Source organism: Amblyomma mixtum, chromosome 3 (assembly GCF_055824585.1).
Source record: "Amblyomma mixtum isolate Tamu chromosome 3, ASM5582458v1, whole genome shotgun sequence".
Lineage (NCBI taxonomy): Eukaryota > Metazoa > Arthropoda > Arachnida > Ixodida > Ixodidae > Amblyomma > Amblyomma mixtum.
Genome location: NC_143014.1, coordinates 108,438,649 through 108,455,561, shown reverse-complemented (window position 1 = coordinate 108,455,561; position 16,913 = coordinate 108,438,649). Strand labels below are relative to the sequence as shown.

The 16,913-nt window shown below is 46.8% G+C and overlaps 1 protein-coding gene across 3 annotated transcripts in view; it reads right to left on the bottom strand.

Annotated features, from left to right (window-relative positions):
• Positions 1-507: 507 nt before the first annotated feature.
• Positions 508-16,913, bottom strand: part of LOC149351309 (band 7 protein AGAP004871-like) — a 196,364-nt gene continuing 179,958 nt past the window's right edge. For all 3 annotated transcript variants that reach the window (XM_089580630.1, XM_089580629.1, XM_089580631.1), the window contains 4 exons: positions 15,348-15,551; positions 14,180-14,235; positions 12,786-12,864; positions 508-6,472 (listed from right to left, as the gene is read on the bottom strand). In XM_089580630.1, coding sequence (XP_089436756.1) covers positions 6,251-6,472; positions 12,786-12,864; positions 14,180-14,235; positions 15,348-15,551 — 561 coding nt within the window. In that variant the 3' untranslated portion in view covers positions 508-6,250. The remainder of the gene's footprint in view (positions 6,473-12,785; positions 12,865-14,179; positions 14,236-15,347; positions 15,552-16,913) is intronic.

Sequence of the window (16,913 nt, the reverse complement as noted above, 5' to 3'; positions counted from 1 at the left end):
ACGTACTTTTCTGGTGATATTGAAGACAGGAACATATTTATCTAATGGCTTGCAACAAACAAAAAGCCCAAGCCAAAAGCTGTTTGTACACAAAGCAAAAAGCTGTATGTCATTTCAGAAAAGAAGATTTTTTCACCCGTAACAATGAATATATCTGGCAAGTAAAATGAAGGCGTCCATATAATCTTTCAAGTCCCATGTTCAAATTATTGACAGAGTTGTTCTAGAAGAAGTTCCTTATACACAAACCTTGTTCTCCGGTCTCTATATTAGCTCCTATCAAGCTGTCCGAGCGATAACAGGTATATATCAGTGTGATACTTGTTTTTCTAGTAATAAGTGAAAACGCTATTTACACCCTTCTCATCTCTGTGTCATGCCGGTGAAGAAAGTAGCCGAAATATCTGGTTCTTTTTCGTCGTTCACCACAATGCGCAAAAATAGCGGTGAGAGATGTGCTTTTAGCGCACCGCCCGGAACACAGAAGAATGACGTTCGCAAGGAGCGCACAATTGAACTTGAATTTATTTTCCAGGTCTATAAACATTGTACATAAGCAGACATCCGGCAAGGAGGGAGGCGTACATGGTCAAATGCAAACAACACTCACAGGATAAACAGGGCAGCAGCTTGTGCTACACAGGTGACACTGCACAGGAATGTCTCCAAACAGCGGGGAATTAAGCATAACGCCGAAAGGAAAGAGGACTCATCTCTTCGCTACTCCCCTCTCTCTCCACAGAGGGCGTAGCTCTACTTGCATATCAAGAAAAGTGAACGATGTCGATGTAGTGCGATCTGTATGTACATTTGCGCGTTCTGTATTTGCTGTGTTTGCGTGTGCTTAGAGCAAAGGACCACTGTGCACACCATCTAGGCCTTTCGCTTGTTTCCCCGTCTTCGCCGGATTTTTTTTTTTCAACCACACACGAATTAAGTCTGTTCTAAGTAGGATTTGACGTTTTTATCTCACCGCTGATACGCTGAAATGCATTAATTTTGGCCCATCCTGCGACGGCAGCTTCTTGCTTACATTAAGGGTCTTCAGCGAGCCTTTGGGGCAACGCCGGTGTTGATCTTTAGTTAGCCGAGGGGCGACAGAAATCACTTGGAAAAAGCCACCTCCCATTGAATTCCGCCAGTCATGTGTCCACCCTGCCTCATTTGCACCTAGTCGCTCCGATGTGGCTTTGTATACGCGTACTTTTATCTCTCCGGGTAAAATGCTAGGTTCCTTGAAAGCTAAATCTGGAGCGCGTTATTCACGACTTATTTTCGTCTTATCGGTAAAGGAACGTGGATTAAATGCAGTAAGGTTAATTCGCAGATATGTTCGACTACAAAAATACTTTCCAAAGTTACCATCGGCTTTGTCTAGAAAGAGTTACATATATTTTCTGCTGTTATTTGCCGTGCGCGTTGTAATCAGCTGCTTACGTGCATTAAGACAAGCAGGTCGCTACTTACAAACTACAGGCGATTGGAGAAATAACCGTGCTTTCGTTACAGACAGACAAGCGCGTCACATAAACTGTTGCTACAGCGTTATGCATTAGGAGACCAGTTGTCACGGGATATTGGTTTTCTGATAATTATGCCTACATTATATTTGCTAACTGGTTAAAATAAGGAATCTCTCAAGCAAACTAACCATGCAGTGAGCCGATAAGCCTGTGGTCATGTGGATATAGCGTAATTCGACAAGGCGATGGCGAATGGTGAGTATATGCAACCGGTGAACGCAGGCTTCTACATACACAAAATTCTCGGCATGAAGGACCCTTTCTTGTAACAGGGCGGGATTATCACTTCTCACGCTGCTTAGAGAACTTAGTATAACACTCAAGACAAACTTGATACCACTACACTCTTAAATGCAGTTGTGAATGCAGTACTTTGAAAATGCGCTTTTGCTATTGCGTCTGAGTCAGCGTCCACCTAGGGCGCGCCCCGCCTAGCGTTAAAACATGAAGGAACTTACATCTACTGGCGCTACAATAATACTCGGCCTTGAAGATTGAAAGTTTGAAGGGCTGAAGCTGTCACACCGGATGAAATGACGCACATTGAAGAGAATAAATGCCACAGCTTCTAGAGAATAATTGGCATCCCTCTTTCACTGAGTGCCTGTTAAATGCGTGCTTTTAAGTGTATATCATGCGTACGTATTCTTTCAGTAAACTTCACTTAAACATTCTACCGGTCTAGGAACTGAGGCTTACCATCTTAGTTATATCAGTGGCCAAATTACACAGCCAGAGCTGTTCGAGCCGTAAATCCACAGTTCTTGGCAGCGGCGACGGAGGTTGATCTGTCCGATAACCGCTAGGTTAGGAAGTTGGCGCCCATGCCTGGACTAATTAACATGACAGTTCGCCCTTGGCAAACAAGCGAAAAGAATTTATCGACGAACTTATTGTGCCACTCTGCCCACTTTAAATCATTCAAGGCGTTCCAGGAACTCAACATATTGCCGCTGCAACAGATTAATTTTCTATGCTACTGGATTAACTTTCGAAGTGTACCTCATATCTAGACACTATAGGTTTACAAAAGTTACTCCACGCGTTCGTCTATGAAAGTTCGCGCGTGTAGCTCTTTTTTTTTCTTTCACATCCTCCCCTTCAAGCAGACCTTTATTTGTCGCGCCAGTCGTTGAAGTACACGATCGCGACCTTTAGCTACAAAAACGGAGCGAGAAAAAAAAAATAAACGAACAAGAAATACGGTGATCTCGGAGTCGGAGGGGGGGAGGGGTGCATGCGGTGCGCGCGATCGCGTCGGCCTGAACGCTCGCTCGTCGCAGGACCGTCAGAATCCGACGACTGCTGCGGGGAAGCAGCGAAACAAAATTGCTTCCTGGCACGCATGGCACGTTCTTCTTTCGCTCCTAGATGGTGTTGCAAATAGCAGGCAGTTTGTGCTTCTCATTCGCTCCAGTCTGAGTCACTGGCACCGCGGGGCAGCGTTGCTGACTTCCTTGTAGGACTCGCTTCTGAACTTCGATTACCGACCTTCTAAATCGGCCACTCCGATTGAAGATACCTACTGCAAGAGGCCTACATTCGCTTGAAACAAGGAGCTGTACGTCCTGATAAATTAAATCGGTTTTCAGTCCAATGTATAGCAACGCTTGCACATACCTGAATTTCCGTTTTTCGAACCTTCGATCGAAAAAAAAAGAAAGAACAGCGTTTAAGCAATCAGCCTTCCGTATGTCAGCTAACCATTCCGCAATACTCATTCTGGGCGAGTGCATTTCTAGCAGTGGAAACAACTTTGAGCATGCGCATTCCTGTCAATTTTTTTTTTTCGAACGTGACCCTTTCTCTTCTGCATGCACGCTGCCAGCTGTGGCCAGTGACTCGAGCTTTCAGTGCACCGCGTGTGTAATCATCTCTGCATTCGTTACATTCCGTACAAAAGACATTGCACTCTTTCGGTGGCAGTGCGGTTTGCACGACACGTTTTTTTTTTTTTTTGTGCGCTGTGTAAAGGAGCCTTCCCTTTCTGGACGATGGGCAGCAGAGGACAGTGAACGTTAGGTAAAGGCCAGCGCTGCCAGAGTGGCGGTTTGAGGCTCTCAGTGTCGTCCCACTGGCTAGCAAAAAGAGATGAGATTTAATAGTTTTTGCGCGCTGTTTCCTTCCTTCTGAGGTACCATGTCATTATTTTCCTTAACAGACAGCAGTTCCTTCCCTTCGGCACGTACAAGCTACAATAGTGCGGACATTGCATTCGATTTCGGATCTTGCGCAGACTTTAGGGCTGAGATGTTTTTCACAGAAACAAAATAACTACAGTACTTGACATGCGAAAGTAACAGCTATCAAACCTGATGTTTCCGAAAACTACGTGTCTGTGCAAGCTATGGACCATTAATTTAAAAAAAAGTGCTTGCGTATTGAGCAACATAACAACATAACAAGAAATGGGGAGATGGGAGCGATAAATACACCCTTCAAAAGTTTACGGTCCTCGATTTTCTGTTCTGGCTTCTCTCATTCGGGCTTTCGCAATTATTGTATTTTCATACCCACTGCCTGTGGATTACAGCATTTAGAACGTCAGATACACGCTCCTTTGACTTAGTCAGCATGAAAACACAAAGGTACCCAAAATTTATTTATACGACTTACTTTCTCTATGTCGTCTACTCGCAGCAGCAAAGAAAAAAGATCGGTCTGGCTGCGAATCATAGCGATGCGGCGTGTTTTGCATTAGGCTAAGAAACAGACAGCAACCTAGGCAGTTTGCGGTTTTTTCAAGACTCCAGCAACCTAAGAGGAGGGCATTTTTGGCTCCCCAACGCTGATTGCATACTGCTTTCACATGGCTACACCACAGAGCGACCAGCCTGGCAGCGCCGGCGGGGCGAGCGCGGCAAGCGCACACCCAACAGGGCGGCCACTCACGCCCAGAGAGGAAAACTGCGCGTGCGTTCAAGGGCTCGGCTTTCCGACTGGCCTCGCCACCACGGAAGGGCTGGGATGGCACTCGCCGCCGTCGCCGTCTTCGCGGAACGCCACCGCTTGCGGAGAAGCCAGAAGCCGGGATGGGCTCCAGTCTCAGCCGGACGTTACCTTCAGCGGGGGCCGACATCTCACCCGCGCCTCCCCACCTTCCCGCAAACTGGAGCTAAACTTCCGTCGGAGTGCTTCTTGCGTGACAGTCACGCGACATCGGCCTTCGCTCCACGGCCCAAGGTTGCCGTCGAGGCGGCACTGCACGCTATGACGTTTTCTTGTGCATCGTGATCGCCTGGGTGCACTCAACAAGCAAGTGACGACGAGAATTGCAATCTAAATCACACGAGGGACTTGTGAGCTGATTGTGTTGCTGCAGCGCAAGTGCTCGCGAAAGAAAAACGCAAATGGATCACCAGTGACATTCAGTCGCTATACGGTTATGCATAGATTTTTGTTTTCTAGGCCACCCAAGAGTTTCCCCACCTTTTTGCATGTCGTCACGTGGTGAAATATTTTGCTTGGCGCCACTCTTTTCAGACTTTTCAGAAACAAATGTTCCATGACAAGAAAGTAAATACCTTTAGGTCGTGGGTTTTTTGGCAAATAAACGATTATTTCTTGTCCGTCCTTAGCAATGACTGCGCTCAAATGACGTCGCAGTTGCTGCTGTCAAGTTCTCAAAAGTCATCTTCTCGCTTATAAGCACAGCTAAGTGCACGTTTAAAATCCGGCGCATTTGCCACATGAATTAGAGCTTAGTTTTCTTGTTGTATGACAATATTTACGTCTGCAAACATGCTGTTTACGCTTTTGTTTAGCAGAATTAGAAACGTACCTCTAAGTGAAAGCGGCTTGCTTTAAAGCCTTGCTGTAGAATGGAGGAATTATATTCTATAACTATTAAAAAGTTATGAGGCGGTGTTTTACTCAAACCTTAGAAACTCAGCCGAACAGCATATTTCTGTTCTTGATCGAATGACTGCAGACAGATTCAACGTCAGTACAGCGATTCTGGCAAGTTATGACGTCTATTCCGCCTGTGTCGTATATGGATCTCTTTATGATATCATCTATTCAATTAAGTTTTAAGGTTTAGGTTAAGGTTACTGACTTTCTTTATTTGTTTAGGTAGCTTTTTATTCTAGTTCTGATACATTTAGGCATCAAAAGAACCTGAACGCTTAGTATCGGACCTCTAAAAAACTAAGGTAGCATATTTTAGTTACTTGTAGATGCTGCTTTGTCGCCTAACGACGATAGTAATCGATACGGTGGCGGAGGTCTAGGGCTAAATCAAGTTCCGCGCATTAAACTCAGCGTGTAGCGCATAACATGGGCGCGAAATACGCATAGCTTGGAGCGCACCTTTTGCGACTATGCGAGTCGGCAGGCTTTCCCACGAACATGATCAAATTCAACCAACATCAGCAAAACGACTGCCGCTCTCCATAACATGAGAGAAAACACGGGAGAGCGGACGAAATGACCCGTCGACCGTTAACAAGCTTCCGCCAACATGTGCACGCACTTTTAACAGCTCGTTTTCTTTCCTCTCTCCAAAACAACTCGTACCAACCCTGCAACTTTCCTTCAAGCACGCGTGCAACAACAGAGCGCAACAAACGTCGGTGCACTTAGCTCCCTCCCGTGGAGGGCGCAAGACGCGAGGCACCAGCGCAGTGCCCGCCAGAGGCCCGACCTTTATAGCCGCCATCAGCGGGCTATACGAACCGGTTCGACGTGTTGTCAAAGCTCTCGGTCGATTCGAATGGATGCCGGCCCTACGGGTCCGGATCCATGGCCCGATGCTTCTTCTTGTCAGGCATGAAGCAGGCGAGGAAATCTATGGGCAGCGGGAAGATGATGGTGGAATTCTTCTCGGCGGAAATGGTGTTCAGTGTCTGAAGGTAGCGCAGCTGCAGGGCTGCCGGGCTTAGGGACATCACGTCCGCGGCCTCTTTCAGGGCTCGAGACGACTTCTGCTCTCCTTCGGCGGCAATCAACTGCGCACGGGGGAAGGGAGAGAAAGGCTGTGGCAACTGCCTGCCGGAATTTCCTTCTGCTCGAGGAAGTTGCAAGACACGGACACACCGCTCTCAACACTCACACAGTGAAGATAACAACACCTGCGATTGCATTTGGCCTTACAAAGTGGCGAAAGAAAGCAGTCGAAGCACGCTATACGGCAAAGCTTTGGCGTCGTGTCTTCGGTACCGTGAAAATCATTACTCGCAAAAAATGTAAGTCCGTGTTGCTCTAATGCTGAAGGAATAACTACGAAAAGGCAATGCAAAGCACACCACTTTGGTTTTATAATTCTTCACAGCCTGCAATGATTTAGTGACTTAGAGGAAACAATAAAGCCTGAAATGAAAACACTTGATTTAAGTTTCTTGGAAGTGAAATCCTCTTAGCACCAAATGATATTCATTGTGTTTAAATCACTCACAGAAAAAAAAAAACGCAGAACAGTGACTTTCCTTGCCTGCGCACATGCATTACAGTGGCCGCACTGAAGGATTGGAGCTAATCCCGAAGTAGGGGCACAACTTTGTCTAGTAAAAGAAGCTTTAAAATGATGAGCGCAAGTTAAAAAGGACCGCAGGTTGTTCTGCGTCTTTCTATCTCTTCCTGTAAAATTATGAAGGTTTCGCATTTCTTGTTATGTGCAGATTTTCGAGCCAAAGGACACCCTTGCACACTCTACGCACCCTAGGCCCTAGTAATATAATAATCATATCACCTAATATTCGATTTTTATTATTTTCGCCTGTTCATCGGCTGAAGCGACGTCATGCGCAAGCTGTCGTCGGGGTCTTCAGTTATACGGCAGGCGATTACAATGGATCAGAGCAGTCCCGGAAAGAATCCCTGCTTAGCACCCGTTGCCGTAATTTCTCTTTATCTGTGATATATTCGTTTGTTCCAATACCACTGACGCCTACCACCTGTGACATCAGGGTTTACAGCTAGCGAGCAATGCATGTCGTCGGTTCTGGTATCAAAGGCAGTGCTGACCGATCGTAAAATGACACAGAATCAATAGAAAGGCGAAATCTTACTAAATACTGCCCCTGGACTTTCATACAGTATCCCCAACTGAAGAGATCACTGCTTTCTTATGCAGCATGGGCAGTTTCAGCACGACACCTTCAAATACTGGCGATGACGGTAGGACGAATACTGCTAGACGCGCCACTCAATGCGCAAAGTTTGGTCGCAACGGACGGTCGCCAAATAAAGCGCTAGGAAGGCGCATCAATATTTGTGATTGAATGGCATAATTTACTACGAAAAAAAAAAGCGTCGAGCACGACTTCCAGCTGCTGAGGTGACTAAACGGCGAAAGAAGTAATCACCAACGAAGAGCAGGAGCCTGGTCAGGCTTCTGGAAGAGGGCTTCTACGACCTACTTTAGCTTATCGAGAGCCTATTTTTATGCCACATGGCAAGTCTTTGAATTGAAAAAAAAAGCTATAGATAAGAGCAAAAAAAAAAAATGGGATGCACAGCTTGTTTCCCGTAGTTAGACTTTATCCAAATGAAGCTATATTCGCGAAGGCTCTCAATCATATAAGGTCGGCTCATGAATGCCTGTCGCGGTTTGACCACGTGGCGCGGTACATTTCGCTTTCCCTTCGCGACCCCGCAAAACAAAGACAAAAAAATGAAAGCGTACGTTTCGGAACAACGTCCAAGAAGCCCCACAGTGAGTACAAAACCACGGGCCGCCACAAACTTTGAGCAGTGACTCGGCTTCGCAGCACTGGGAGCAAACCGCTTCACGCTTTCTTCCCACCTTCCGCATTTGCCGTGGTTAACGGATGGACCTTTACATGCAAGAAAAAGACGCAACGAAGACGACAACACATGCGCTAACAAAAGTTAGCGCATGTGTTGTCGTCTTCGTTGTGTCCTTTTCTCGAGCGCTACAGTTTGTTCATCATGAGCAACCAACTCGCACAAACATCCAACCTTTACATGCAAATTAACTGCTGTGAGTCCCTATTTCTTTCACCCGCTTCTGAAGAAGTTGTAGCGGACGTCAATTCCCTTAAGAATAAATGTTCGCCAGGTAATGACGATATAAGCACGGTAACAGTTAAAGCCGCTTTAAAGCCGCTATCACTAGACTCAGCCTACCTTTGACACATATATGAAACATAATGCTCCTAACTAGTATCTTCCCTGATAAGATGAAAGCCACTCGACTTAGAGTAATCTACGAGGGAGGCAGAAAAAATCACCTGAACAACTATCTGCCTTTCTCGATGTTGCCGCTGTTTCCTAAAGTCGCGGAACGTGTGGCACATAAAAGATTAGAAATTTTCCTAGACAGAAAGAATATAATATGCAAAGAACAGCACGGGTTCTAGGCCGGTAAATCGACGCAGACTGCATTACTGGACATACAAGATAGACTTCTTTCTAACTTTACCATTGGAATATTTTGTTATTTCGCTATGCCTATGATTCAGTCAGGCATGATATGTTATTGGCAAAACTAGAACGTTATAATTATTGGAAAGCTATCTTACAGAACGGAAGCAGTCTACAAGGCTATAGGATCTAAAATCCGACACAGGTACAATAATATTCGGTGTACCATAAGGCTCTATCCTCGATTCACTGCTTTTCTTTTGTACATTAACGATATTGGGAACATACACCCAATATCCAACATAGTCCTCTACGCTGCTGACACTAATGTTTTCTTTTCAGGGCCCAGCCTTCGCCTGCTTGAACATCGATCCAATACTTGGATTAATGAACTGCGGACATGGCTTGTTGTCAATAAACTTGAACTAAACATTACGAAAACAAAATACGTGCTTTTTCATGCTAAATATAACTGTCTGGATCATGTTCAACTATACTTTAAAAACACAAAAAAAAAGCACACGCAAATTCTCACAACTTTCTTGGAGTTTGTTTTCGCAGTGACTGGGCCTGGACCGATCACGTCAATAGTGTGCGGATAAGAATATTCCGATCGATTGGAGAAATTCAACCACTTCGTTCTCTTCTTCCATTCCACGTCAAGAAACAGTTATAATTTCCCTTGCTCATTCTCATATTGCTATAGTCATTTAGTGCGGGGACCATGTAATAAAACTGATTAAGATATATAGGTTGTTAGCTTTGCAGAACAGAGCCTTGCGTATGTTGGGTAAAAATCCTCTTACTGATAACATGTTTAACAGTTACAATGTGTTACTTTTTTTTCTGTGTACATGCATTACTTAGCACTGCTAGTGTACCAAAAAATAAAACAAGACTTGGCGTCCTTCTCTCGTCCCTACCTGGATAGAGAAAACCCACATAACTTGCGTATAATTCCTTTAGTTCTAGGCCTCGCACTAATAATGGCACATAGACTAGAGATCACCAAAATAACATTATTATGCAACACATATGCAACATTAATTGCTTGTGTCCTGGAAAGTGCAACTATTGGCGAATTCAAAAGGAAAATGGGTCGCCTTTTGAATGCTTCCATGTAAGATCCCGTTATAAGTACCGAATATATTGCGTGTTTCATACATCACTCAGCGGTTTTGTCCCTTTTACCATCGCTGACTCTACTATTTTCAAACTCTTCTCTGCGAATGCATCCCCTTTTCTGCATTTTTGCCGCCTTACCAATGGTGGGTTCGTATTTACCGCACCCCCTACTGTTGTTCGTTTGCGGCATTTTCTATGTGTTTTTCCGCCTAACTATTGTCTAGGCCTTGCTTACTATGCCACTTCGCTAAATTTCTTTGCCACTCTGTTTGCTGTTTCATTATTTTCATCTACATGTTTGATGCGTGTCATCTGCTCCGATGTGTAATGCGGAGGTTAGGCCTCGCCAGGAGGCAACCAAGTCTCCTGAGTTTCTCCCCGCGGACACCATATAATGTTGTCCGAAATTTGATTGATTGATTGATTGATTGATTGATTGATTGATTGATTGATTGATTGATTGATTGATTGATTGATTGATTGATTGATTGATTGATTGATTGATTGATTGATTGATTGTGGCCCGAGTGAGGCATGGTGGGTAACTTTTTCATGTCTCACGATCACCGTCGTCTAAGTGTCATGAACAGCACCTTGGCCCAGCCGGTACGGGCTCGGCGCTTGTGAGAGTTAGTTTACTCGCGCTCTGTCCCAAAATCTCCTGGCACTAAAGCACTGAAAGCTAGAGCTTGTTGTGCCCGCAGATCAGGAGCCGAGCTATCGAAGGTCTTGAGAGCAAGAGGGTTTCATGACTCGCTCAGACCGGTCACTTGGGCGATATATCCAAATGCGCCCGCCAATCAGGAGTCGTCTTAACGCGCGAAAAGCTGTCAAAATAAAGCCACTGATTTGCTGGCCTGAGCTGGTCATTGGCGACAATGAGGGCCCCATGGCTACCGCACTGGGCTTTTCGATTCTGCGGAGTGAAGTGGTGTAGCGAAGGGAAGCACGCTAGTTTTGTTTACAAATGCAATTCATACTACTCTAAGTGTTGGCGGGCATCAAAGAAGAGCTGTATTTCTTGCCGGACAGCATGGCGTACTTTTTTTTTGTATCCTTCCTAAATAATGTTTTTTCTTGGCGAGGAGTTGCCTATGTACATAACGGAGCGTGAATTGTGCTAAATAGACCTGACCTGAGTGGCCTCACCTAGCATCAGTTCTTCCATATCATCAACGCATTTATCAGTTTAAAAATTTGGCTACTTATACAGAAACGTTTAATAATTTATTCCGCGCTATATCGACAACGCTTACGTAGATGGCTCTGACAGCCGCAGTAATTCATTTCAAGATTACTCTTGTGCCGGAAAGTTTTCTGGCTGTGCAGTCAAAGAGGTTAATATAAGAGTACCTGAAGTTTCTTCAATACTTTCAGCATACAAAGTGAAAGTTCACTACGTATTGGAAGAAAAAAAGCGAGTGAAGTGTCTAACGGATCCATTTAAATCAGCCTGCTCGAGGATAAATTGCGCCCAAGGATAATTCTCTATACCTGCGATATCGACATTTTTGGCATATTCAAGCGACGCGCGAAACCGAAGCGCCTATTAGCCGGCAGAGTTGCATATGAATTGCTGACAGATGAAATTAATGACGCCAACCCAAATCGGAAGCAGTGCATTCTGGGGCTGCACGGTATCGTCTAAATCAACCACGCAATTTTTTTTTTCCCAGTGTATCAGTTGAGAAAGAAAAATTACGCCGGCAGCATGTGGCTTGGTGGCGGTCATAAATAAAGAGAGTGCCCGGCGGCTTGGCACCGGGTGTGCGGCCGTTCCGAGGGAGGGCCGAGGCCTCCGGTTGGCAGGGGCTGCGCCGCCCGGGGCGGAGCGCGTACAAAAGTAAACGGGCGCACGAGATGGGGGAGGGAGGGGGGGGGGGGGAACGGCCACGTGTTACCGTCGTCTTTCCGGCGAGGCGATAACAGTGGGCCATTTGTTTCCGTTATGAATTCCGAACGGCAACAAGCACTCGGCGAACCAATTTGTCGGGCCAGCGCTATCCCTCCGGCGGCCGTTCTCCTGCCCGAACCACGGCGGCCCATTCCCGCTGCCGAGCTTGTTAGGCCTCTCCGAAAGCAGTTACGAAGCGCGCTGATTGCCCGGGCAGCAGCCAGCCGCATTAGCACGTTCGGAAGTAGCTTCTCGCCGCGCTATTTTGCCGTATCAGACGAAGAAGGAAACGCAGAAATGGAAACCAATAATAGCTTTCCAGAGGCTGCAAGCCGCTAACAGCCGTCGGACACCTTCATTAGGCCTAACGATGGACAAATCTCGACTGCGGGGCGCGGAGGGGGCAGGGCTTGTACGCAACCGCCATCCGCGGACACGTTCGCGCGCGGGGCTTTGCGGCGCTCCGGAGGAAACCATTAGGAAGCGGAGTCACGTTAAGAAAAAGGCGTTCAAATGGTCGCCGCCAAGAGAAGCTGGGCGTTTTGCATGGGAATGGGCGCCTTGCGGACCGGGGCCGCATGGTTTGTCAGGTCGCAGCCGCTGGACGCTGCGCCATCGAGAAAAAAGGGGACCCCGCGGAGACTCTTATCCAGAGAGGATGCTCGAAGCAGATCGACCGGGAACAGCCATAAACCTTTGTCGTCACGTCAGCATCATTTCGAGGAGCTTGGAGACGCCGAGACGGGACATTCAGAGCCTGCGACGGGTCCGAAGCGGAGCCAGAAACGCCCCCCCCCCCCCCCCCCGCGTCTCTGCTTCCGCTTTGTTCCGCCTGCGACGCTTTCGTGAGTGGCCTCGCTTTCGCCCTCGCCGCGCAAACACCTCTACATGGTCGGCCAGACGGACCAGAGGTTTACCTTTGCTCGTGCTTCTCTGGCAGCCTCAGCTTCGGCGGCCATGGCTCTCTGCAGTTGAACCGGTAAACGCACGTCCTTGCTGCGATGTTGAGGGACAGAAAAGAAACACTTGCAAAACGTGCACGCATCGTTGAATGTCTAGCTCAAGCAGCAGCCATGAAATGATCAATTGCAAAGGAAAAATGCCAAGAACGTCGACTACATATGAGCCAGGAAAATCATGGCAAAGCCGATCAGTTCATTCTTTATTAAAATAAAAATAGCGGCTGCGTTTTCACATGCATGCGCGTGCGCCCAAAAAGACACACTGCAGTTATTGCTGCAAGTTCCGTTAACTTGGATAGACCAGCGCAAAGGAGCACTAAGGAAAAGGCGGAGGAGGACGTCCGTCCGTGTCGACATCCTACGCTTTGTCCGTTGTGTTCCTTTGCTCTGGTCCATCGAGGTATGGACGATCAACTTGGCCCTACAGCAGGTGTTGCCCGGATTCACGAGGCCATGTTGTATACGCACCTCAGCTTTCGGTCGGCCGGCGCCTCGTCTCGTTGTCTACTATTGGTAGTTGGCTACCACTTGCTACTATTCCTACAAGCGCTAGCCAATCGTGAAACCAAACTTGCGAACTCATTTGTGAATTGTAAACCTGGCGTGTATCAAAGAATGGGAGGATTATGAAAGGCGGTGAGGTGAGCAAATTTGTGGAAAAACAGCGGGTGAGCCTCACGCGGGGCAGAAGCATACGAAAAGATCGCACGGAACGTCGCTCTTGAAATGGCTGTTCGTAGTGGTTATACTCATGTGCAGACTTTCTGTGAAATAAAGCGGTGGCGTTGCTATTAGCAGAAATATTATTTTTACTGTATCCTGCTTTAATGAGTAAACACACACACACTAACAAAAAAAAACGCTTAATTGCAGTATTTTTTTTTTCATTTAAAAATATGTCCGAAAACTCAACAGCCTTTGTCAAAGAGGTAATCACCGTGGTGATAACCACGTACTTTACGTATTGGATATACTATGGGCAACCTCATCTGGACAACGCAGATACGCTTCTGAAAGCAGTAAAGCAATCTAGTAAGCCAAAGCTAGGGTCACCAGTTTGAAACTGCGTGCGATAAATAAGAATGGTAATGATATAATCACAGCAGCCCACGTGAAACATGCGCAGAATAGTGAGTTAATAGTCAGACGGGGCGACGGGTGAAAATAAACGTGTCCTGGAAATGTCCATATCCTAAATGCTCCCATCTGAATTCTCAAGCTCGGCCAGAGAGCAATCTAACCTATCGAAAAAGCATTCAATTTCACAGACCTCACAAAGGCTATCAGTTTCAAGTGTCAAAAGGATAAGGCGGAAGCGAATCACTTTAGTGAGGAGAGGAGCAACTTACATTTCCACCCGCTCTACCTTTATGCCCCAAGCGTCGGTGCATTCGTCCAGGGCGCTCTGCACGAGGAAAGAAAAGGAGCACTGTCAGAGGAAGCAACGCGCTTCGTTTCGCTCAGTGCGGACTGCACGCAATGGGCTGAGGGTACATGTCTTCTCTCCCGATACGCAAGAAAGGCAATTATTTCACACATACAAAAGGCCGAGCTAAAGTAAAGGTTAATGAGCAAAAGCAGACTGTCCGATCAAAGTTCTTCTGTGATATAGATGTCTTGCTCTCGAGGATTCCGCCTTCGTAATAACTGTGCGTGGGCAACACGGGTACACCCGCGCACCGATGTGAGCACGAACACCCCAGACCTTCCCACCCCCAGAGCCCTGGCCTCACGCAAGATGTCCTGAATGCAGGAATGCAATCAAGCGAAACTTCACTAGAAGACCGAAAGTTCCACAGCTTTATGATGTCCTTGTACGCATGAATGCGCTCTCAGATGTAGGATCTGTGCACCTTCTTTTCCTTGCCGCAGCGGTGAATCCATTGCGCACTTTGCTTGCTTTTTCTTTTGTGGAGCGTTGAAAGATGAAGCAGGTCTGAATGAACTTCAGCAACCGCACATCTACGCACACAAAGCTTATTTTCCAGGAAATTCATGAAACTTATTAGCCTATACTTCGGTCCTTTTTTGGTCATCATATCAGTTCCAACAACTTAACTCAGAATTTTTGAACTATACTAGAAAAGTTCGTAGCGCGAAATAAACGGGGTTCAAAGGGGGTATACAAACACGACAGGACGAGCGCTGCGAACTTTTATAACCTGAATCGACACCAACTGACTCAAACATCTGTGCTTCTGAAAACTATTTTGAACGCCTCCCGTTCTCTCATTTTTCTTTTTTCATCTGAGCTGCTAGAAAAAGCAGCACGATCCCGTTTCTGCTGGGAGAGTTGGAACACTCACCCTGACCGCCCTAAGTAGCTCACACACGTTCATTCTGCTTTCAGATATACGAATGATTTAAGATTTAAGAATGAAACCAATGCAGGGTCGGCCACCCTATGGGCCACAGCTCATGGCCTTAGCCGTTTGGTCATGACACCTCTCACTCTCTTTGTCCCTCTGTTCCTCGGGAAGAGAAGATGTGCGGCCTGCCTCGCCACTGCCTCCTTGCCTGCATTGCATTGGAGATCTGCTCCCTGTCGGCGAGAATCTCGTGCAGGTTCCGGGTGCCCAGAATATTGCGCAGCGTGGTCTGTGCGAGCAGGCGGGTGCTGTGGTGGGCGTTCTCCACGTTGGCGACGGACACCGCCGCATTGTGCACCCGGTAGTACACGACTGCGTCCACCGACACGGTCACAGAGTCCTTGGTCAGCACCTGCGAGTCATCGGTCGGGCGTCTCAGCGAAACCTACCGGCAAGAAGAAGAGGCGACTGCGGCACTGAATGCAGCGCGAGAGAGGTGCTCGCACGTTTCTCTTATTCATGCTCTCTTGCAGCGAAAACTAATCCGTTGGGGGGGGGGGGGGGGGGGTGACTATTGGGCTTGTCATTTTCTGAAATGTAATCTACACGTGCTCAGTGTGCCGCAAAAAGGTGCCTGGGAGCACGAAAAAAGTTTGCAGTTCAATTAGACCCTCCAGCAACCAACGTGCGAAGGTTCCTTGAAAGGGAGGACACTTCGGAAGCTTCATGCCACTTTGCTGAGTTCCAAGATTTTCGCTGAAGGCCTGAGAGAAAACAAAGAGTTAGGAAACTAAGAAGAACGCGAATAAGCAGACTTTCCATCAGAAAGTAGTGGATGCGTTTTCAGCTTCTGAATGAGTGTGATTGAAACTTTGCAGCTTACAACTCATCATGATCAGCATTGTTCGCCTCGTCGGTGTTCGTGGGTGCGAGGCGTCGTTCTTCTGTAAGTGGACCGCAGTGTCGCACCGACCTTTCCAGCTGCAGTTACTACTTTTTCGCTATGCTTAAAAGCAGCGTGCCTCTTAGCATATTCTACATCACTTTTTCGAAGAATTTATTAGTAAGTAGCTAATGCCATTCTTTTCTCTTATACTACCGCAGTTTAGAGCAGCGCTACAAAAGTATACGCACGATAGGAGCGGAAGCACTTCTTGTAAGACGCGAACATCCTAAGGAGCACGGGCACCTAAATACCGATGAAACAGGGTATACTGATGAGGAAAGGGAGATATAAAACAGAGCAAACTGGAAATTAAAAAGCCAGCGTTGACTAGCAGGAATGCACGACAGTCAAAGGAATAAAAACGGGTCTTCGTGCGATTCCAGTCGAGCCCTCGCTGTAGAGTCCGACACTCTACGACACAACGAACAACATCAAAGTCAATTGCGGAAGTACTGTATGCGTGAGTCTCTTTGTACATTTGAACCGTATTAGTCGATGAGTACAACTAACATTTAAAGCACTGTAGGGTGATGATCTGCGTGCAGAAGCGATTGTGGCGCCTTTGACCTCTTCAGAAAGAACTATAATTATTACTTGTTCTTGAGATCGCTGTATGTGAACCTCTATAATGAACGCAATAAGTCTCTCGTGCTCGAGCGTACGTTTACAACTGCCTGTGCACGCGAATTTTATTGAAGTTTACTCGCGCTCACTTCCACGCTCTTTTAGTACGTGGCATATACGTACATGTCTGTGAACAGGGTAAGTGTGTATGCGTGCGTGCGTGAGTTAGTGTTTCATGATATTCGTGATAGACACACTTATGGC